At 39.6% G+C, this 23,268-nt stretch overlaps 1 protein-coding gene across 1 annotated transcript in view; it reads right to left on the reverse strand.

Annotated features, from left to right (window-relative positions):
- The window catches only part of ACTN2 (actinin alpha 2), a 69,811-nt gene that overhangs the window by 4,046 nt on the left and 42,497 nt on the right, over positions 1 to 23,268 (reverse strand). The window contains exons 10-20 of the mRNA XM_075203733.1: positions 20,788 to 21,018; positions 20,291 to 20,438; positions 18,753 to 18,903; positions 16,624 to 16,732; positions 14,545 to 14,685; positions 11,523 to 11,705; positions 10,845 to 10,979; positions 10,399 to 10,578; positions 9,263 to 9,409; positions 5,396 to 5,461; positions 3,738 to 3,896 (exon numbers count right to left, since the gene is read on the reverse strand). Coding sequence (XP_075059834.1) covers positions 3,738 to 3,896; positions 5,396 to 5,461; positions 9,263 to 9,409; positions 10,399 to 10,578; positions 10,845 to 10,979; positions 11,523 to 11,705; positions 14,545 to 14,685; positions 16,624 to 16,732; positions 18,753 to 18,903; positions 20,291 to 20,438; positions 20,788 to 21,018 — 1,650 coding nt within the window. The remainder of the gene's footprint in view (positions 1 to 3,737; positions 3,897 to 5,395; positions 5,462 to 9,262; positions 9,410 to 10,398; positions 10,579 to 10,844; positions 10,980 to 11,522; positions 11,706 to 14,544; positions 14,686 to 16,623; positions 16,733 to 18,752; positions 18,904 to 20,290; positions 20,439 to 20,787; positions 21,019 to 23,268) is intronic.

Here is a 23,268-nt window from a genome sequence, read left to right on the forward strand (position 1 = left end):
GACAGGGGTATGCAGGATATGCTTGCGGTGGCCCGCGAAATTGCGGGACACTTTCGCCATTCTGCCACTGCCTACCGAAGACTGGAGCACCATCAAAAATGCATGAACCTGCCCTGCCATCACCTCAAACAAGAGGTTGTGACGCGCTGGAACTCCACCCTCTATATGCTGCAGAGGATGGAGGAGCAGCAAAAGGCCATTCAAGCCTACACAGCCACCTACGACATAGGCAAAGGAGTGGGGATGCGCCTGAGTCAAGCGCAGTGGAGACTGATTTCCGTGTTGTGCAAGGTTCTCCAGCTGTTTGAACTTGCCACACGAGAAGTCAGTTCCGACACTGCCAGCTTGAGTCAGGTGTTTCCCCTGATCAGGCTGTTGCAGAAGCAGCTGGAGAAAGTGAGGGAGGAGCTGGTAAAGCATTGCGATTCCACAAAGCATGTAGCTCTTGTGGATGAAGCCCTTCATACGCTTTGCCAGGATCCGAGGGTGGTCAGTCTTTTAAAGTCAGAGTAATACATTCTGGCCACCGTGCTTGATCCTCGTTTTAAAGCGTATGTTGTGTCTCTGTTTCCGGCGGACACAAGTCTACAGCGGTGCAAAGACCTGCTGATCAGGAGATTGTCATCTGAAGAGGACCGTGACATGGCAACAGCTCCTCCTTCATTTTCTTCCACACCTGTGGCTGCGAGGAAACAGATGAGATTTCCTAAACGACCCGCTGGCAGGGATGCAGAGCAGGCAGGAGCGAATTTGAACATCTGGTCCGGACTGAAGGACCTGCCAACGATTGCTGACATGTCTACTGTCGCTGCATTGGATGCTGTCACCATTGAAAAAATGGTGGAGGATAACTTTGGTGACAGCATCCAAGTAGATATGTCAGACAGTCCTTACTTGTACTGGCAGGAAAAAAAGACAGTTTGGAAGCCCTTGTACAAACTGGCTCTATTTTACCTGAGTTGTCCCCCCTCCAGTGTGTACTCAGAAAGAGTTTTTAGTGCAGCGGGGAACCTGGTCAGTGAGTGGCGATGGAGGTTGCTTCCGCAAAATGTGGAGAAGATGATGTTCATCAAAATGAATTATCAATTCTTCAATGAAGACCAGCAATGGCCTCCAAGACTACAGAGGGACCTGTGATTGTGGAGTCCAGCGGGGACGAATTGATAATGTGTGAGGATGAGGAAGTACACACTGAAGGGGGCGAGGAATCAGAGGATGAGGATGAGGACGACATCTTGCCTCAGTAGAGCCAGTTTACTTTGTACAGGGAGAGATGAATTGCTTTTTTTGTGTGGGGGCCCAAACAAACCAATCATTTCAGCCACAGTAGTTTGGTAGGCCCTGTTGCTGAAATGATTGGTTTGTTAAAGTGTGCATGTCCTTTTTCCACAACATAAGGGTGGGTGGGAGGGCCCAAGGACAATTCCATCTTGCACCTCTTTTTTTTCTTTGCCAGCTCGTTTTGTGGGGGTCCAAATGAACCAATCATTTCAGCCACAGTTTTGTAGGCCCTGTCGCTGAAATGATTGGTTTGTTAAAGTGCGCATGTCCTATTTCCCCAACATAAGTGTGGATGGGAGGGCCCAAGGACAATTCCATCTTGCACCTCTTTTTTTGGCATTATGTGCTCTTTGGGGCCTAGTTTTTTAAACTGCCATCCTGTCTGCCACTGCAGTGCCACTCCTAGATGGGCCACGCGTTTGTGCCGCCCACTTGTGTCGCTTAGCTTAGTCATCCAGCTACCTCAGTGCAACCTTTTGGTCTAAAAACAATATTGTGAGGTGTGAGGTGTTCAGAATAGACTGGAAATAAGTGGAAATTAATGTTATTGAGGTTAATAATAGTGTAGGAGTGAAAAAAAAACAAAAAGCTGGATTTTAGCAGTTTTTATGCTTTTGAAACAAAAAATCAGAACCCAAAACCCAAAACCTTGAGGGGGTGTTTTGGCAAAACCCATTAGAACCCAAAACCTGAAGGTAATCAGAACCCAGAACCCAAAACACAAAACGCGAAAAGTGGCCGGTGCACATCCCTAGCTGCAAGTAACACAAATAAAAAACGATTGTTATAATATCTTAAGAAATGTTCTGAATAAGGTATAGACCCTTTAAAAATTACTTGAACTGTTGGAAAATACGTTCAATGAGCACCAACCAATGGTAATCAAGAGATAATAGATATTGTACTTATTAAAAACTCCATAGATTGTGCATGGATGTTGAATCTCGGGTATCAATACTATATCAAATAAGCAGTAAATCTCTTGATCAGTCTGTTTGCATTCAGAAGTGCTGTGAGATACTTGATCGTTACTAGAAAGTGAGCTGTTCTTTAGAACAGATCCAAGATCTTTTTCACACAGATATGAGATGTCCAGTATCTGATTAGACAATGTGGGCTTACAGTTCGTCGTGGCTGACCAGCAGAAGTCCAGTCTAACCCGGGCTCTATGCCTCGCTGCTGATTGTGGTTGGACTGGACTTCTGCTGTATTTGGATTGATTGGGCTCAGTGAAGCCAAACATATTAGATTTGTGGCCTTGCAATAAGTCTTGTCCCACTGAATAAACAAACATATATAGGGGATAAACCAACTGGGACCGTATTAACATTAAATTGTTTTTCACAAATTATATGTTTTTCATAGGTTATACAAATCTCATGGTTAGTCACCTTCTATTATGACACAGAAAAATGTTTTGTAAGCATTAAATTTAGTGGGTTAAATTCAACTCCACACGATCAACTTCCCGGCAGAGTCTGGCTGTGCCCATTTCTGAGTACTATGCTACCCGAGCATCGTTCATTTCGGTGGTAGTCACATTTGCAAAGGTGTTAACACCGAGAGCAGTTACAGCGACTGTCAAATTCCAATTGCTGTAATTCCGATAAGCTGTCAATTGCAAATGCATGAAAAACAGACATTTTCACCATTATAACTTCCCAACAGTGAGATTCATGTCACTGTAAATCGTGACTCTTACATTTATGCCATTAAAGGGGCAATGCGAAGGCCCGCGGGGTGTCTACTGTCCAGCCCTTCCTAAAATACATTACACACCTGACGGCTCCTCGCATTGCCCCCTTAATAACATAAATGTAAGAGTTGCGATTTAAAGTAATGTGAATGTCATTGTCGGGAAGTTGTAATGGCGGAAATGTTCACAGTCAGTTTTTCATGCATTTGCAATTGACAGCTTCTCGGAATTACAGCAATCGGAATTTGACAGTCGCTGTAACTGCTGTCGACATTACCACCTTCGTTAAATCCTACCACACCCGTTCATTTTCCCGTTCAGCTCTATGGGGTGCAAGGAAAACTCGTTAAAGATACATAGCAGCGTAGTGTCTTTACGAATTCAATTCACCCCTGTGAGAAAAGTGATCTAGATGGCTTGGGACATATGTTCCCAGGTGTTTGGAATTACAGCCCGTTTATTTTACCACCTACAGAAATGGATTTTGCACTAAGTAGAGTGAATTGAACAAAGGTGAGTTTAACAGAAGTGGGGAAAGTTAAAATAACTGAGGTAGGTGAAGGTGAAGAACATCGATTAACTGAGGAGGGAATGCATTGTGCGTTACCTTTCTCTTTGTCAGGACTGACAGGCTACATCATTTTCTGTGTGGTTATTAGACTGTGTAGGGTATAGTGTGCCAAACATTATGCACATACAGAATCATCCATCACAAATAAATAAAACCTATTCCTGAGAAAAATGCTGATATTTTACTAACCTTATCAGCGGCCAAAATTCTGAAGGCAGCAATCACTTGTTCTGTCGAGTCAGTTTCAGCGGTCTCTCTTGTCATGAAGTCAATAAAGGATTGGAAAGACACTGATCCTGTAGCATTGGGATCAACTAGGACCATAATCCGAGCAAACTCTGCCTCCCCCTTTTAAACAATCACATATGGGAAAATATTACTTTCTATAGCTAAATGTATAGAATATGAACAACAGAATTATATATAATTCTATCCATGTTGAGATATAGCCATATGTAAAAGTAGTGTAGAGTTTCCATGTAAATTTATAAATTTAAACTTATGTAAATATCCATATCAATTTCTATATAAATTTAAATTCTGCCTAAAATAATAAAGCAATTCTAATCCTGAAAGAAATGTATTTAATGTTTTAGTATGTAATGTAAATACATCCCTAAATAGTAAATACAGAAAAGTGGTGATATAAAGTTAAACAAGCTGCCAATTTGAAAGTAACTAAAGTGAAAATATCATAAAAGGCATATGGGGTTAAGAATTCATAATTTGTATCCTTGTTTTATCTTAAATAATTACAATGCAGACTGCAAAAAATACATAGAATAACACATACTGATTCATCAAGGTATGTAAACAGCGATTGTGTGCATATAATCTGTAAAATTATTCTGCACGTGCCCCAAACCAGCTCATACGCCATAGAACGCAGCAACGTTCACTTCATTTTCGAGTGCAAAGGACACAGCCTACGATTTCCGGAAAGGGAGGGGGAGTGGAAGGTGCGTTTGCACATAGTCAATATACAGTGAGGGTGTGCCAATTGCAAGTGCACACAGCAGCATCCGATTTAAGCTATCGGCATCTCTCAGCTGCTAGTTTTTCAGCCATATCCCTTGCTCCAGCTACAGGGCTAGTCTAAGTGCCGCTTACTAATGATGATGGCTGTGTATGCAGCCTATAACAGGTGTCTGCCACCAGTAGCAACTTTAAAACTATACAGTAGACATTCATTACATCCTAATAAATGTATTTTATAGGAAAAGAAGATTAAACAAAAACATTTTATTAACTATTTTCATTGTTTTGTCATCAATGTCTATATTAATAACAGGTGACATTAATTGGATATTTCTGTGCATAAATAATTGTATCCTGCAGTGTCTTATGTAGTAGAGCTGAGCAGACCTACACTCGTATTCATCAGCGCTCGTATCTTCAGATATGCACCTTATTGAATTTCGGTGTACATATACCCGAAATACGTGCATTTTAAAACAAACGCACATAGCACTCAGTATGTGTCCCTTGTTGAATCAGGCACTTAGTTATGAAAGGAAATACATATAATACATACTTTATAATGATGTAGCAAACTCCTTATTTTCCTAACTTAATGGTGTTTACAGTGATGTTAAAATGCTGTTTTTTGGTTCAAGCCAAAGAAAAAAAAGAGTTAACTTAAACTCTGATCTGGACAATCACACAAGGTGCAAACCTTGTGTGATTGTCCAGATCAGAGTTTAAGTTAACTATCATTCAGTTCACATGAGCATTCTGGTTATCTGAGTGAAATGTATCTGTTACTGTGTTTGCTAAAAAACACAAAGCCATTTGCTACAATTTTTAGTTTTTATATATTTTCCAAAATTTAAATGACCATTACATACCAGGTCATAACCCATTGAAATAAGGCAAGCCCTGAAGTCATCATGTTCCATCCGCCCTTTCTTTCTCTTGTATCACCAATGAAGGTCATGTAGGCACAGGTTCAAGGTCAGTAGTTCCATGTAGGATCAGTAGGAGATTTATGTCATCCATTATTCCACAATGGAGTTTCCAATTTTTAAAGAAGCAGATCCAAATATAGCATGTAGAATACAAAGAAACATGAGTCATTGTTCTGTTAAAAATGTGGAGTTACTCCTTTCTAACTGACATATCACACCACCTACAGCATGGGATCTTAAATAGTTTTCAGCCTAGGACCCATATTATCTCTGGAAGTCATATGGGATCTGTGGCTAAGTTTTGAATTAAGAATGTTGTTTGTTTTAATTGCTTTTCACTGAGCTAAACATAAATGCTTAATTAAATTGATAAATTCCCAAAATATTAGGTACTAGTAAGCAATAATGAAATATATGGAGTCACCATAAGTCGTGTGTGGGTCTCTTTTTTTGAGTCTTGACCCACTGGTTAACAATCCATGCACTTCAGAAATGGTTATGTTCTAAAATGTTATATTCTATACAGTTAATCTTTGCGGGAGTGTCATCTCCACTATATGGTAATGTTCATAATGCAGGAGTCTGTAATCTTGCTTTGGCAGTTAGATAAAAATAGCCATGACATAACAGTATCACCATGAGGATTGCAGGTTTAAAAATAGGACTAAACACAATGTACACAGAGTATAAATAGCAGTCCATGAACAGATTATTCCTAATAACACTGTGTCCGATGCATTTCAGTAGATGGAAGTAATCCTGCTCTGTCTTTCTGGAAAGATTGACAATGAGCAGTAAACTCACATGAGTTCTGGATGGGAAGTTACTGAACATGTGTAGTGGTATTTCTGAATTGTTATACTCTCCATGTATTTAGAAATTATTGATGCTCCATTGGCAATATTCACCTAGCAGCATATTACATAATACAAGGATTGAGATGGAGATGTCACAGACTCTTTATGAAGCCTTACTTTTTGTATGGACAAGCTCTTATTTGCCAATTTAGGGCCTGATGCTGAATTAGGAGCAAAGCAAAGAAAAGGAGTAACTTTGCACCTTGGTAAAACCTTGTTGCATTCTAGGGGTAAGTAAATTTGAAATATAGGGACAGCACTGACCCCATCATCTTTGTGTCCTCTCTCGAACCCTTATTTGCTCCCATTTCTTCCCTATCATGTCCCAACACTGCTGTCTCTCTTTACAACACCACAGTCTCTGTTGCCCTTGATACTGCAGTCCCTGCCACCCCCTTCTTCCCCGCCAATCTAAACCCCAACCCTGGCACTCCCCTCTTACTCGTCTCCTCCAAATGTGCTCCCGCTCCTCTAAATACCAATGGAGAAAATCCTGCTCTATTGCTGACTTCACCAACTATAAATCCATCCTTTCCTCCTACTATGCCACCCTCTCTCTTGCCAAACAAACCTATTTCACATCCCTCATCTCCTCCCTGTCCAAAAAACCCCAACGCCTCTTTGCTACCATTAATTCTCTACTGTATCCTCCCCAACCACCTCCCCCCTCATCCATCACCACTCAGGATTTTGCCACCTACTTCAAAGACAAAATTGACACTATACACAATGATATCTGTTCTTGTCAGACTTGCCTCCCCCCACCTCTTCTCTCTATCACTTACTCTGCCACCCTTGGCTCCTACCCACCTGTTAGTGTGCCTGAGATCCTCTCTCTTCTCTCCTCCTCTTCTTCTACAACCTGTGCTCTCGATCCTATCCCTTCCAAAGTCCTCTGCTCCTTCTTTTCCAATGCCTGTTGTCACCTTGCTCACCTCTTTATCCTCTCTCTCTCTCTCTCTCTACTGGTATCTTCCCCTCTGCCTTCAAGCATGCTCTCACCTCTACTATTCTCAAGAAACCTTCCCTTGACCCATCTTCTCTCTCCAAATATAGCCCCATAACTCTGCTTCCCTTTGTTTCTAAAATTCTCGAATGACTTGTCTTCAATCATCTGACCCACTTTCTCTCTTCCCACTTTCTTCTTGACCCTCTCCAGTCTGGCTTCCATTCCCGTCACTCAACTGAAACTGCCCTCACTAAAGTAACAAATGACTTACACTCAGCTAAGTCCAATGGTCACTTCTCCCTTCTCGTACTCCTCAACCTCTCTGCTGCTTTTGACACCATTGATCATTCTCTTCTTCTCATCACTCTTCACTCCCTAGGTCTTCGTCTTCCTACCTCTCTGCCGCTCTTTTATTGTGTCTGCTTCTGGCTCTTCCTCCCCCCTTCCTCTTTCTATTGGATTCCCACAAGGCTCTGTCCTTGATCCTCTGCTCTTTTCTCTCTACACCCCCTCTATTAGTGAACTCATTCAATCATTTGGCCTCCAATACCACCTCTATGCTGATGACACGCAAATCTATCATTCTTCCCCTGACCTCTCTCCCGCTGTCGTAACCCATCGCTTCCTGAAATTCAACATCTCCAAATCCAAGCTCATCATCTTTCCTCCAGCCAATGTTGCCATCTCTCCCATAATCTCCCTCTTGGTTGACAACATCACTCTTTCTCCTGTCACCCAAGCTCGCTGCCTTGGAGTCACCCTTGACTCAGCCCTCAGCTTTACCCCTCACATCCAGTCCCTCATCAACTCCTGCCACTTCTGCTTCCGTAAAATCTGTCCTACCTCTCACGGGAAGCAACCAAAATCCTGGTCCATCCACTCATCATTTCTCGTCTCGACTATTACAACCTCCCTCTCACTGGTCTCCCTCGCTCTCGCACTTCTGACCTTCGATCCACACAGAATTCTGCGGCTAGGCTCATCTTCCTCTCCCTCTTCCACTTCTCCTCTGCCTAAATCCCTTCATTGACTCCCTGTCAGTTTCATAATTCAGATTATGCTCCTTACCCTCACTTACAAAGCCCTTACCAACACTTCCCCTCCTCACATCTCTGACCTTATCTTGAGGTACATACCTACCCGGCCACTCCGCTCTGCCTCTGACCTCCGCCTCAATTCACCTCTCAATACCTCCTCCCATGCTCATCTCCAAGACTTCTGCCGTGCTGCCTTTAATCTTTGGAACTCCCTACCCCGTCTCACTCGACTCTCCCCCAACCTCCATTCCTTCAAACGTTCACTCATAACTCACCTTTTCAAGCTCGCCTATCCTACCACCTCTTAACCACTCTATCCATCACCTCTTCTTCCTCGTCTGCCATCTAAAAAAATTCCCCCAGTTGGTCCTGCTGTCTCTCACCACCCCTTAAGCCCTTGAGGGCAGTGTCCTCTCTACCTATTGTCCCATGTCTGTCTCCTGTCCCTTGTACGTCCTGTCATGGCTTTTGCTGAACCCTGCATGAGTCCCCATAGCACTACTCACACTCATCTGAGCTACTGACATATATTACCTCATCTATTTGTTACTTGCTTCTGTATCCGGCGCTATGGAATCTGTGGCGCCTTATAAATAAATAATAATAATAATAATAATAATTTATAGTTGGGATATGGCATGTCATAGATAAACTTTAATATCCGTGTAACAATAAAGCTATCAAGTATTTGTGTACTACATGAAAAATCAGCCAGTATTTTCCCTGCATGCAAAAAAAGAAATCAATTTGTACCCTTTGCATTGTATCATGGTTTGTCCAGGTGCAAATTTGCTCCTTGTTTTTGCTTTGCTCCTAACTCAGCATCAGGCCCTTATTGTAGAATACCAGAATAAAATAGTAATATTGAATCTTGATAGTCAATCTAAGTTTGACTGTCAGTGAGGTCAAATTACTTTACAATCACTTTACTTTTCCTTTAACTCCAAGCAAATAAGCAGATTACCTTGTCAAAATGATTGAATGAAGAGCGAAATTCATTAATTTGCTCCTGTGTAATGCCTTTGGCATCCCGTGTGAGCATTTGAGTTTCAACCTCGTTGATAGTTCGGGCAACTGTAGTTAACAGGACCTCCCAGCCGACACGGATGTGCTATGTGGAAGCAAAACAATCGGGTCAGTTAAAATATTCATATTTATATATACTATGGGATGGTATATTTGAGAATGTTGAACCTTATACTCTCTTGGCATGATCCTATTTAATAGAGATTGTTCAGCTTAGCAAATATGACTTAAAAGGGGAAAAATAAGGCAATCTGTATGAAAATAGGTCCTGCAACAAAATCAAACTGGTCTACAATCTGCGGATTTTATAAAAAATAGGAAGTAACCTCACAATAATGTCTCATCACTACATAAGACTGTCGTACTTACATACACCTTTATCCATTGCATATACATATATATAGAATGAGCAGAGAATACTCTTAAAGTTACAGGTAGTGAAGCTAAAAGAACTGTATTTTCCTAAAAAATGCATAATGTAACAGACTCAATGCATATGCAAATGACTACACATGATTAGAATAATCGTTAATTGTCTAAACAACATCCTAGTACAATATACTGTAAAATATAGGATAAAGGATATCAGAAGTTACTGAGGGGTTCTGGAACCATATAAAACCACAAGGCTGAAAGTAGACAGAACCCAAGATGACTTGTAATAGCCTTATAGTTCACATTAGGGGTGCAACATTTTTAATAATACATGAGTAGAACTTAAATACAATAAACATTTTAGCATATTTCTTCCCATTGTAAAGAAAGGAAATAGCTGCACTGTGTGACAGGTTTGTAATTCTCTATGACAGCTCAGTCATGGAAGCTACAGTCAGGACCAGACTGAGTGTAGGGTACACCGCATATGAACAATTGTTGCAAATATTATTTTTGTCATGCTCTGACATCACATAGAAAATGATGACATCAGTAAGCATGAAATAAAAACGTAATACATAATCATCTTTATTTATATTTAGGTAGTAGTCACACAATATATGCATGTATTATATATTAATAACCAAATAAACACTTTTGTTGACATAATTTGACAGGAGAGGTAATGCATGCTCCTACCTCCATAGTGTAATTAGTGTGCTTGTTATCGAAGACGAGGGACTCTTGAATAACTTGATGATCACCTTCTAGCTTGTCTATGTTATGCTTGTAGTTGACAATGTTGTGTTCGTGCTGCTTGAGATTGTTCATCTGATCTTCTAAAGTTGTAGTGAGGTCAATAGAGCTGCGAGCGATTTCCTGTACAACATACATATTGTCATAAGAATTACTCCAAATGGATCAATGTTATTTAATCAGCTGACACCCTTGTGCAGTTTTAAAAGACATGTAACATTTTGGTACAAATTGACAATTTATCTTATATTTCAGATCAACATTAATAGTATCTTGCTACATTTGTTAATCAAGGAGTATGACTTCAATAGATTTCAAGTTGGAAATAATAAGACACATGTGAGTTCAATTCCTGTCGCATATAGTAAAGTCAATGGTTATTTTGTTACCTCCATTTTGCTCTGGATCCATGGTCCTATGACATTTGCTTGGGCAGCGAATTGACGGCGCAAGCGTTCATTAGCTTGCTGCCGGGCCAGCTCTTCTTGTAAGGACTGATCTCTAGCAGGCACAAGTCTTTTCACCTATCAAAGGATTATGCTTTATTATATCACAATTAATATAATATGTATGATGTTTTAACAAGTTTGCATTTATTGTTCATTATTATAAAAAAAAGGTTTAAAAAATGTGCAGGCGTCAAGATACCAGGGGGTAAATGTATGAAAGTCCGATTTCTGCAAGTCGCCGGAAATCGGGGACTTTGCAGGTAAAATTTAAAGCGGCGATTTCTTGTAAAGGCAAGTTTGCCTTTACAAGCCATTGCCCCTTTAAATTTTACCTGCAAAGTCGCCGATTGTAGCTCTGAAGTGACATTTGCTAGGGGCTCAGTGAGTTGCAACATCTCCACAGGCTGTGACAGAGTTATTGCACATTTGCATTTTGTTGTGACAGGGTTATTGTACATTTGCATATAAGACATAAATTAATTTTTTCAATTATTTTTTATATTAGTCAGAGGCTTTATAATAATGTATAAGATTATTTTCATAATGTTGTAGTTTGTGAACTTTTAAAAACCAGGATAGGTATATTGGCTACTGGAAATGTCTCTCTATTTTATTTACCTTTTCCCATTTGGTGCGCAGTTCGTCCAATGTAATTGTGCTATATGGATTGACTGAAGATACTTTAATGTTGTAGCTCTGAATCACTTTTTCCACCTCGCTTTGGATACCCACAATTGCTTGTCTTTCGCTGTCTGCCTCTGGTAGCGTGGCTTTAAATTGTTCATGGGCAGTAATTAATTTCTAAGAAAAAGTGAGTAAACATTTATTATTTTATTAATAATAGCTTATTATGCAGAGTAGTAGCTCAACCAGAGGTTATGTAAATTATGTACTACAGCTGTTCACAGAAAAACAGATGCTGCTTTTAAGATCTCAGAAGCAGTTTTGTGGGCTATTAAAGCAGCTGTAGCAAGTATTTACAGAAGTACAATAATACTAAAATACATATCAATTGTAGATATATTATTTCTACAGAATAGCATGCATTTTACATTTTTCATGAAGCATGTGATTTTTTTCATACCTTTAACCACATTAATGATTCTGAACAACCTAATTATTGAGTACCTCCACACAAAGGTAACACAGTAGCTTTTTAATAATAATGGTATTTATTAAGTGCCAACTTTAGGTACTTTGTGATATACAATTTAATTAGAAAATGTAAATCCATGATCTTATTATGCTAAAGTTATCAGTGGCACTTTGGCAGTCTGATTTGACATTTCTCTTGCTGTCCCTTCAAAAATAAATAAACATAAATTATGACATTCAGGTCATGTTTGAACCCTTGAAAGCTGACAAGGGGTTATCCATGGCAGAACCTATACCTTGACAAAGAAGTTGCCATGGTATGGAGGGCTGCCATGGACAACTTGTTGGTTTTAAGGGTTCTAGCATAGCCTGAATGTCATAATTTTGTACTTATTTTTGTTATATTGTTCTCATGTCTCTCATAAGTTTCCTATATTAGAATTTTATCACTTACTGAAACAATCCTGACAAGATTCCTGATCTATTCACACATATGCAAATGATAAATATGTATTTTTAACTGGCTGAATCAGTAAATTTGAAATCTAAGTGTCATGAAACTGAGAGCTGTAATGTGGAAACTAATATTACTAATATTACGCCTCATATATAGAGAGAAAACTAAATTGTAAAGATTTACTCTAATAGGGCTCATTTTCTAACATTACATTTAGGTGCAACATTTCCAGTGAACCACAGCAACCAATCAGCAATTAGCTTTTATCCCTGTACTACAAATTAGACAATAGAAGCAAGTATTGATTGCTATGGCTGCTCTGGTTTAGCGGAAAATGTTGTACCTAAGCGCAGTATTAGTAAATGAACACTATTATCTGTTTTGTAAGTGTGATATGTAAATAGGTAGAACAAATACAAAAATGTATGTTGCAGCAAATATTGTTACAATCAAGATTATTTGTTCATTGATTAAAGTCAGGGGCGGACCTAGACTTTATTTTTAGAGGGCGGTCGATTTAGCATAATCATGCCCTCCTTTATTCTGATTGGCTGGCCCCGCCTGTGATTGGCCCCAATCCCTCTCCCACTTTGATTGCCATCTAGGGGGAGCGATCGCCCCTCTCTGGATCTGCTGCTGATTAAAGTCATTGAGCCTGAGTCATCAAGGAGAGCAAAGCATAAAAAAAGAAGTAACTTTGCATCTGGGCAAAACCATGTTCCATTGGAAGGAGAGATAAATTTAAAATGTGGGGACAGATTTATAGTTGGGCTAGGGCATGTCCTAGATCAACTTTAAATTTCAGTGTAAAAATAAAGCTATCAAATATTTGTGTGCTACATGAAAAAGCAGCCAGTATTTAACTTATGTGCAGAATAATAAACTAATTTGCTCCACTTGCATTGTAACATGGTTTATCCAGGAGCAAACTTACTCCTTTTTAGCTTTGCTCTCCTCAATGACTCAGGCTCAGTAACTAATGCTGACCCCACTTCCTGCAATACTGCAGGCGATGCCGGACAATTGGCCTGATACCATCACATGTGTGGTCCCTAAAATGTTTGCTATAGGCTACTGTATACAGCCATCCTGAAACTGCATCCTCGCCTGCTCTCATTTGGACTTATTTTCTTCTTTATTATAAAGCAGAGAATAAGACTGAATGGGAGCAGCTGACTGCTTTGCACAATGCAGGTCATGCAGCATACCAGACAAGGAGGAAGGGGGGGTGCAGTGTGCTCTACCTCATTCTTCTGCGGGCAGGAGAAAGAGCAGTAGCTAGGAGAAATAGCTGTAACAGTAAGTAATAGTGGGGGAGGTGTGAGAAGCATTTGTTGGAGGTGTGATGGGCATGTGGGGAAGGTCTGATGGACCCATGGGAGAGGTCTAATGGGCATGTGACGAGGTCTGGGGAACATGTGATAAGGTTTAAGGGGTATGTGGGGAGGTCTGTTGGGCATGTGTAGAGGACTGGTGGGAATGTGATGGGCATGTGGGGAAGGTCTGATGGACCCATGGAAGAGGTCTGACGGGCATGTGTCGAGGTCTGGGGAACATGTGACGAGGTTTAAGGAGTATGTGGGGATGTGTGTAGAGGACAGGTGGGCACATGATGGGCATGTGGAGAAATTTGAGAGGCATGCAGAGAGGTCTGAGTGGCATGTTGGAGACATGTTGGGAAGTATGAGTGGCATGCGAGGGAGTTTTGGAGTACATGTATGATCTAAGAACTTATGGGGGTCTGAGTGCATGTGGATCTATCTTGGAGCAAGTGAAAGGTTTAAATGGCATGTGGTGTAAATTTGGAGCATGTAAGGGGCATGTGAGAACATTTTGGGATCAGTGATGTTTACTTGCCAAATTAGTTTTCCAACTGTTTATTTTCGTTCTTGAAATTAAGGGTAATGTGTGGGCCTTTTGAAAGTTGGTGGACCGCACATGTTAACCTTCAAAGTTGCTCATCACTGCTTTACAATATACAAATTTTTTTGCTTTTAGTTCCACTTAACATATTGTACTTAACATATTGTACTTGTTATACTCCATTATAGATCCCATTGCATAAATTGTTCCCCAAATATGGCACACCTGAATTTCTTCCACACTGTGGACAATAAACATGTCCTGGAGATCCTCCATGGCTCCCTCCATCCAGATGTTGAAAGGTCCAGCTCTCTTGATGAACTCCAAATGAAGATGATCAACAGTTTCTAAAAGCTTCTCTGTCCGCTGTGCAGAGGAATAGAGAGACATATTATATACGGACCTATGCCATGTGCTCTTTGTGCTATAATGATTTTTATTTTGCACCATTTTACCAGTTTTTGGTGAAGCCACATTGAATTGCAAGAGTAGTAGGGTACCCCTTAGTCTTTCTCTTCGTTTTTAGTTTAATACTTTTTTTTTATTTTCTTTTTCTAATGTACATGTATCTTTATACTTTACTGGGGTTGGGAAAATTACGCCTGTCATCAGAAAAAAATTTGCATGATTACTGCTAATTATTGGTAATTAGGTATTTTACACAAATAGTTGATAGAGGTTGTGGTCATTGAACACTGTGGTAATGGAGAGGTCGGTGTACAGCAAAACCAACCGGGGGAGAAAGAGATCTGAGCCTGTCCCTGATGAAAATAAACACTATTTTATGTTCTGGGAAATCCTGCAGCAGTTGAGAATGCCCCTATTAAAGTCCAGAAAAGTACAGTATAACTACGCAACCATTTCTTAAACATTCTTTCTCTGCTTTAAATTTTAGAACTGGAAACTTAACAACAAAAATATGACCGTATGCTAAACTACAGGATAGCACAGTCCACATTGCAGCATAAAATGACTCCTGTTTCATTCTTTTCCTTTTGTTTGTACTTGTTTATAGATGTCAGCTGCTCATATATTCTGTGAAGGGTGTCTAGGTAGTGTGACTCGGGTTTGTGGAGTGCAAAGTATATTTGTCATGGTGGTTTAGGGCAGCACACATTGTATATACAGCCCTGCTTAGTGTACATATAGGGCTCAGCCAATTCATACCTCATTGTTAAAGTATTATTTACTAAACCTCACATAAAAATCGAATGGCAGAAATCATTTGAAAGGACAGTGTTTACTTAATGGGAGCGAAGCATTGCTGCTTCTGTGCTTACAAAAAGTTAGTAGTTGTCCTTGTTTTTTTTTTCCGTACTGCTTTTGTTTCTGCTGTTGAGTCTCATAGTTTTGATATTTTGGTTTTGGAATTTTGTTCAAACCTTACCCTCCCTTCACCTAACTTGTTATACCCAACATTCCCAGCTCTCCCTCTACCTTAAACATGTGTTTATCTGTATCTTTGTTGTAATTGTTTACCATGTTTCTAATCCTATGACATCTAATAAAAAATCAGACTACTGCTAGGGGAAGGGGGCAATTGCCCCGATCGCCCCCCTCCCCACACGGATCCGCCACTGCCTAAGATCCATACAAGGTTCAAAGCTAAATACTGTTCTTACATTGGAAAAGTTTCTGTGACATCACTAGCAATTTTCTCCTGTATGCTGGCCTGTGTTCTTGCTGTGGACTGAATCAGCTATCCCACACAACGAATTGCTAATAGATGAATGCTAACAATGTATCTAATAGTAACTCTAATTTTATTCATTATTAGATCCGGGTTGCATTGGATCTATTAATGAAAAATGGTTGCGACCTATTTGAGTGTATTGTGATTCCTAATTGTCTCCTATGTAAAAAACAAGTCTGAAAAAATTGTGAAAAAAGTGGACAGAAATATCTCAGCCTCCGCCGCTGTATCTCCTATTAGGTTTCTGCTACTATAACACATAATTAGCTTTTCCTATACTTAGGAGAACTAATCAAACCAGATACATACATTTCATAATAATAGTCTTGTTATCTGTGGTGGGACCGCCATTATTTTATTCAGCTAGAAATATTTTTCCTCTTTTTTTGTAAACCCCCCCCATATTCTTTAACTTTACTGCACATTTAAAACCAAAAGCACAGACAAAATGTATACTATATTTTACATACAGCACCGAATCACATATTACATATAGCTAATAAATATTCACAATCAAATAATATAGATACATGTATATATTAAAATATTATATTTTATTCTTTAGCTTCATACAAAACATTTGTCTTTATTTTGTTCTATATAAGATCTACCTCAAGAGCTTCCCTCCTCTTTTGTGTTAATGTTCCAAGTCTGTCCCACTGATCACATATCTTTTGACATCTTTCGTTAACTCTGGCGGCATCATGATAGTCCAGCTCACTGGGTGAAGAAGACAAGCTCATTATCATGCCTCAAAACGAATGCAACTCAGTCACTAATAAGTGTAAATGGCTCAGTTACTGTTCTTTGCTAAAATTCTATAGGTTAAGACCCCCTGACATAATGATATGTTGTGTATCTGAAATCTCCTATTGTTACAGTCATTTGCATGTCTGTGATTTATTGACCCCAAGTGGCCTTTTGTCTGTAATTAGGTCACAACTGTATATGATGAAAGAATGAAAAGATAGAAAAGTGCCTCAAAGCACTGGGGTCATGAGTTCGATTCCCGACCATGGCCTTATCTGTGTGGAGTTTGTATGTTCTCCCTGTGTTTGCGTGGGTTTCCTCCGGGTGCTCCGGTTTCCTCCCACACTCCAAAAACATACTGGTAGGTTAATTGGCTGCAATAAAAAAAAAAAAATTGACCCTAGTCTCTCCCTCTCTGTCTCTCTGTGTTTGTGAGTGTGTGTCTATAGTAGGGAATTTAGACTGTAAGCTCCAATGGGGCAGGGACTGATGTGAATGAGTTCTCTGTTGAGCGCTGCGGAATTAGTGGCGCTATATAAATAAATGATGATGATGATGATGATAACAAAAGAAAAGAAGAACAGGAAGAAATGCCACAAAATTTCCCTTTTCCATTGGACTTGGATAACATCTTTGTAGTGCAATGAAATCAGTAAAATATGGCTCTCTATGGGCCTGATTCATTAAGGAAAGTTAAGCAAAAGTAAACAAGTAAGGCAAAACCATGTTGCATTGGAGGGTAAGGTGTATTTAAAATGTGATGGCAGATTTATAGTTGGGGTAGAGCATGTCCTAGATCAGCTTTAAATTTCAGTGTACAAATAATCTATCAAGTATTTGTGTGCTGCTAGTATTTTCCTTATGTGCAAAATAATAAACTCATTTGCACCCCTTGCATTGCAACATGGTTTTGTCCAGAAAACGTACTAAATTTTTTGCTTAACTTTCGTTAATGAATCAGGCCCTATGTGTGTGGCCAGCCTATTTACAGATTACACTGCAATTCTCCAATTCAGTTTTATTGCAAAATGTGATGCTAGCTTAATGCTTGCTTTGCATCTGTAATTCCATTGACCACTAGATTTTCATTCACTTTAAAATATCGCTATTGGAAAAATATTTGGCATACTGTTAACATAGACGCAGCTTCCACAAAGCGCTAGCCAGTGGAGTTGAAGCAGTTAGCTATTCTCTGATTGGCCGGAATAAAACATAATGAACACGCATTTTACATGTAGAAACAGCTTGCATTATTGGTCTGTGAACTACTCTATAAAATTCAAAATGATGACTGAAATGTATATATTTTGAGGTTAGACAGGAACAGTAATCGGTTGCAGAGAGCAGGGTGTAACTCTCAGTAAACACTACCCTAGAAACAGTTTGTGAACTGCAAAATGATGAGTGAAACGCTATGTGATCTCATCACTTCTCATTTTCTGTTATCAAATTTTATGATTGATTTTTAAATGATGACGCCCAGAAATATATACCAGAAACAATATGGTCATTATAATTGTGACTATAATAATTAGCACATTGCACACATTTTAAACATGAATATTCTGTTGTAGTCTTGTGCCAGATTTGCATCATATAAGACAGAGTCCATAAGATATTAAACTCAGGTGAAGAGAGGTGACCTGTTATAAATGCATTTTGATAAATCATAGCTCTTCATTTTAGACATTCAGTCTGTATTGTAAGTAAACAAAAGGATCATCCTTTTAGAACAGTTGTTTAAAATCATCCACCGCTATGTTTGCGGTGGAAGAGACTAATAAAAACTAAGCATTGTTTAAACATTCAGATAACATGGAGAACGAGTGATGACTAAATTTAGCCACTAAAAGAAAAGAAGCTCAAGATAATATTCTAACCAAACTATGCTAGGAATTCTTTTACACAGTACCTATGACACTATTGAATGCCACGGAAATAGTTTTATCAGCTAAATGTCAGCAGCTGTGTGTCTGCGAGTGGAACATACTTCAGTTCCTGGGCGATGGCAGCAATCTGCTCCACTCGGTCCTGGCGGGAGGCCAGTTCACTCTCAAAGGCCTCATGCTTCCTCAGTAGTGCGCGTACTTCAATCAAAGATGAACACTCGTAGTCTTTCTGCGTTAGCATATGCTCTTTTCCTGAAAACGTATAGAAAAAACCCCATTACCAGGTCAATACAGAGCACACTGGAGGCACCACAGAAATCATGATATGAGTTATAACTGCAAAGAAAAACATAAAAATATAGTGAGATCCCTTTTTCATGAAATTGAATAAAACATTCTTTAGTGAGCCCACATTTACATGAAGTTACTGGAGGATGTTGTGACATGGCTTCAAGATCTTGTCCTGGGTCTGTAGAGTCTACTTTCCAAACACATGTAAAGACTGTGAGCACTGCCACCAGAGAGCTGGACAACAAACATTGGCTTGGAGTAAAGAAGGAAATACCCACTAAAGAACTTCAATTGCATAACTGATTTGACAAATGCATACCATAAGGAACACCATGTTGATGATATAGGCATCCAACCATGTAGACCAGGATCAGGTCAGTTCATTAAATACCAGAAATGCAATTTGGAGGGCAATACATCATATCCTATACATTGCTAAATTTTAAGTGTTATACTTGCAGGGACTTAGGCTTAGGAACACCATCTAACATAAGGATAATAGAAGACATAAGATTACTCAGATTGTAGGATAAGTTTTTTTTACATAGGTCAAAGCAACACTGACCTGACTTTATCCTTATATGACACAATAGTGGGTAAGTTATCCCTTTTGAAATGTGTAAAGCTAAGTACACACTACAGGGTTTTTGTCCAATAATCGGCTCAACCAGCCGACATACGACCGCTCGTTCAAAAGTCGGGTCAGTGTGTGTAGTGACACGATGGTCGAAAGTCTGCCCAAATGGACGATTGTCGCCTCATTTGGTTGGTTGTACCGTCAAATATTTTCGTTCCAATCTCGTTTCTGTCGTCTAGTGTGTATACGTTTCAGACCGATGTTGCTTCAGTGTGTACGAAATTACAATCATTGCTCACGACAACATGGCTGTAAAAAGTCGCTAACGGGATGGCCACTCTTCCCTTTATGGTCCTAAACAAGGCTAGTGTGTATGCAGTCCATGGACCATCGATCGGATGTAAAATCGATCGGCATAAAAAGTTGGTGGAAAACTCTGTAGTGTGTACCCAGCTTAAGTGTTGCTAATGAATACTTATATGTTGATTTAATTAATCATTGTTTATATACTTTATAAAGATATAACGTACAGTACTTCATACATGTATATACTGTATTGATCTCTTCTGTTGTTATTAAAGGTTCCTGTTGCACTACTCTTCAGAGCTCTGTGTTTAATTCTTTTACATGTAGGTAAATTGTGGTCTCATATGACGAATGTAATAGGATTAAAAGTGCAAGGAGCTTGCTGACAAAAGTAATTTTATGCATAGAAACAGAACTGGTACACAACCAGCTTCCAGATTAAAACACGTCTGTACTTGTCCTTACCAGATGTCCATGTCTCATGTGTGGTCGCCTTCTGCCTGAATTTCTCAGCCAAGTGGTCAAGTCTTTGAAGCCTCCTCAGCTCGTTAAGCAGCCACTCCTCGTACCCCTTCTCACCCTGCTCCAACCTTTGCCAGGCGTTTGCAATGTCCTGTATGGCAATAACAGTTGCTCATGCTATTCTGCGGTGATTGATGTATTTCTCTTACAATTTAATAATTATGTATCACCTATCAATGACCATTAAACCATTAACCTAAGTAGGCTACATGTGTAAAATCGTAAACAGGGACTTGGAGAATGGGATGTTAACCAAACATGGATGTAGCCTGGTATTATAGTTTTGAAGGCATTATACTAATGAAAATCTATCTCAAATTTGCCAAAGAATGATGTGAAATGATGTGTATTAGACAAACATAAGACATAGATATTGGTATCCTTATATATGTTATTTCTAGAATTGTTGTGCTATGCCAAAGGAAATCCATTCTACTTACTGAAACCATCTTGCCTTCAGATGGCATGAATGCCGGCCTATTGCTTATTCTCAACTTTGTCTGTAAAGTGTTGAAGTTGATTTCTAGCTGACATTTCTCCTGCACTCGGGGAGGTTTGTGTTTGCGACGGTAATCTCGGAAATCTTCCAGTTTCTTCATCATGGCTTGCATGTTCTTCTCTGGGGTGCGGTTTTCCAGCCATGGGATGGTGCGTCTTATCCATTCTAAAAGCTAAATAATGTAAGTCATTTACTAGTAAATAGAAGCTCATATAAAGTCATTTAGATATGCAAAATACAATAGATACTGGGGATCTACAGTTATACATATAATTGGCTGATACACAAGTTTGCATAGATGACTGAAAGCACTAAATTCTGTAAGCCCTACATTTTTGATGAGCCTTGTATTCATAACCAGGTAAACTCTGGAGTCAACAAGAATCTGAATTTTTCATAATCCTCCTGCTAAACCAGGTTATCAGTTTACACTTCAAGGCCCCATTCACTAAGCAGGTGTGCAGCTGCTGGTAAAATATATTTGCGTGTATTTATGAGTGTGAAGAAGTAAAAAACAGCAAATTACAGTGGCTGTTTATAATTGGGGCATATAGTTCAGCAGCCTGGGACTGTAAGGAGAGCAAGATATTCCCAATTGGTTGTTACAAATGCCAGGTTTTGGAGATCTGCATCAGAATCCTTGGGCTTAGTTGGCTTAGTAGATGAAAAGTTGAAGCTGGGGGCCTTGCTCACCTGGGCCTTATCCGGAAGAGTGTCAGGCTTCTGTGGGTGCTGGTGGCCTGGGACATGAAACTCAGAACTGGACCTTGAACCAGAGTACTCAGGACTCACTACAGGGAACTCAAGGTTGGTACAGCACAATGTAGTGTTTAGCACTTTTGCCTCACAGCACTGGGGTCATGAGTTCGATTCCCAACCATGGCTGTGTGGAGTTTGTATGTTCTCCCCGTGTTTGCGTGGGTTTCCTTTGGGTGCTCCGGTTTCCTCCCATGTTCCAAAAAGATACCAGTAGGTTAATTGGCTGCTATTAAATTGACCTTAGTCCCGCTAAGTCTATGTGTGTGCATGTGCGAGTGTGTATGTTAGGTAATTTAGACTGTAAGCGCCAATGGGGCAGGGACAGATGTGAATGAGTTCTCTGTACAGCGCTGTGGAATTAGTGGCGCTATATATCTAGCTGCTGCTGATGATGATGATGGTACGAACTGAAGGAGACTCAGAACTGGCACCCGGTGAAGCAACCAATAGGACCTCTGAACCCACAGTGAGGAATGTTGGATAGATGCAGGAGGAGGATGCTGTGGTGGTGCTGTATAAATAAGTGGTGATGATGACGGTACTGCTGACATGAGATCCAGCAGTTAGGAACAGAGCACTTGGTAATGCTGGAAGAAGAACTTTACCTAAGGATGAGAGTTGCTCTGGCAATGTACAACCAGCAGTTCCTTGTTTAAGTAGGGTGCCTTGTGCCCTGATAGGCTGGTTGAATCATGTGACAGGTGTAATGTTCGTTTTGTCGCTACCAATAAACATTGTCCAATGCAATTATTGTGTTATAATAATAAACAGGAAAGTATATAAATCAAATACATTACATTACGCCAGCACTACCTGAGCCCAGGTCTATATTCATCTTTGTAGTCAGGAAGAGAGATTTACAATGGCCCAGGGGCTTGCTTATATACAGTTTGAATTAACATAAACAGGAATGATGTCACAAATATACACAGATAACACTAAGATAGGTCTTCATTGGCCCAGGGTTAACGATGTTCCAGTAGACTGCTGGTCATAGGTCAGTTCATTTGATCCTTTCACAAATAAGGGCGCAACTCACTCCAACTGTTGCCTACGTGTCTTCCACAGAATAACCAGTTTAAACTGACCGATAAACAAAGTACTTTTGAGTATTAATCTCATATTGCTCATAACTTGCGATCACTAGGTGCGATCACTACTCTGTCGAAACCGGGTTAATGCTGGTGGAATAAGCTTTATTATGAGACCAAACTCTTTACCTTGTAGAGGACCTGACCCATAAATACCTTTATTATAATATTATCTATGGATAAATAATCTCTAATACATTTTACTAATAAATAAATGTGGATTGGAACCTTAATAAATGTGTACTATTTACAAGTGTAAGTGCGAATGTAAATGTGTGTGTTATTAATCCGTGTGATTGCATCATTACACGTAGAGTACTAATCGCAATAGCATGGAAAACAAATATTAATCAATTTAGTTTACTTCATCCAATTATTTGACTTCCTCACCGGAGTTGCTGGAAACTGGTTTGTAACGTGAAGCCATCCATGCCCATGAAGCTGAACAGCAGGGAATGTTTATTTACAGATAGTGACACAGGACTTTGTTAATTCTTATAAAAGGAGTTTATTTAAAAATTAACACTATTTATTTAAGGTATGTTTGAAAAATTACTTCTGTTTTCTGTTTA

Source organism: Mixophyes fleayi, chromosome 3, assembly GCF_038048845.1.
Source record: "Mixophyes fleayi isolate aMixFle1 chromosome 3, aMixFle1.hap1, whole genome shotgun sequence".
Lineage (NCBI taxonomy): Eukaryota > Metazoa > Chordata > Amphibia > Anura > Limnodynastidae > Mixophyes > Mixophyes fleayi.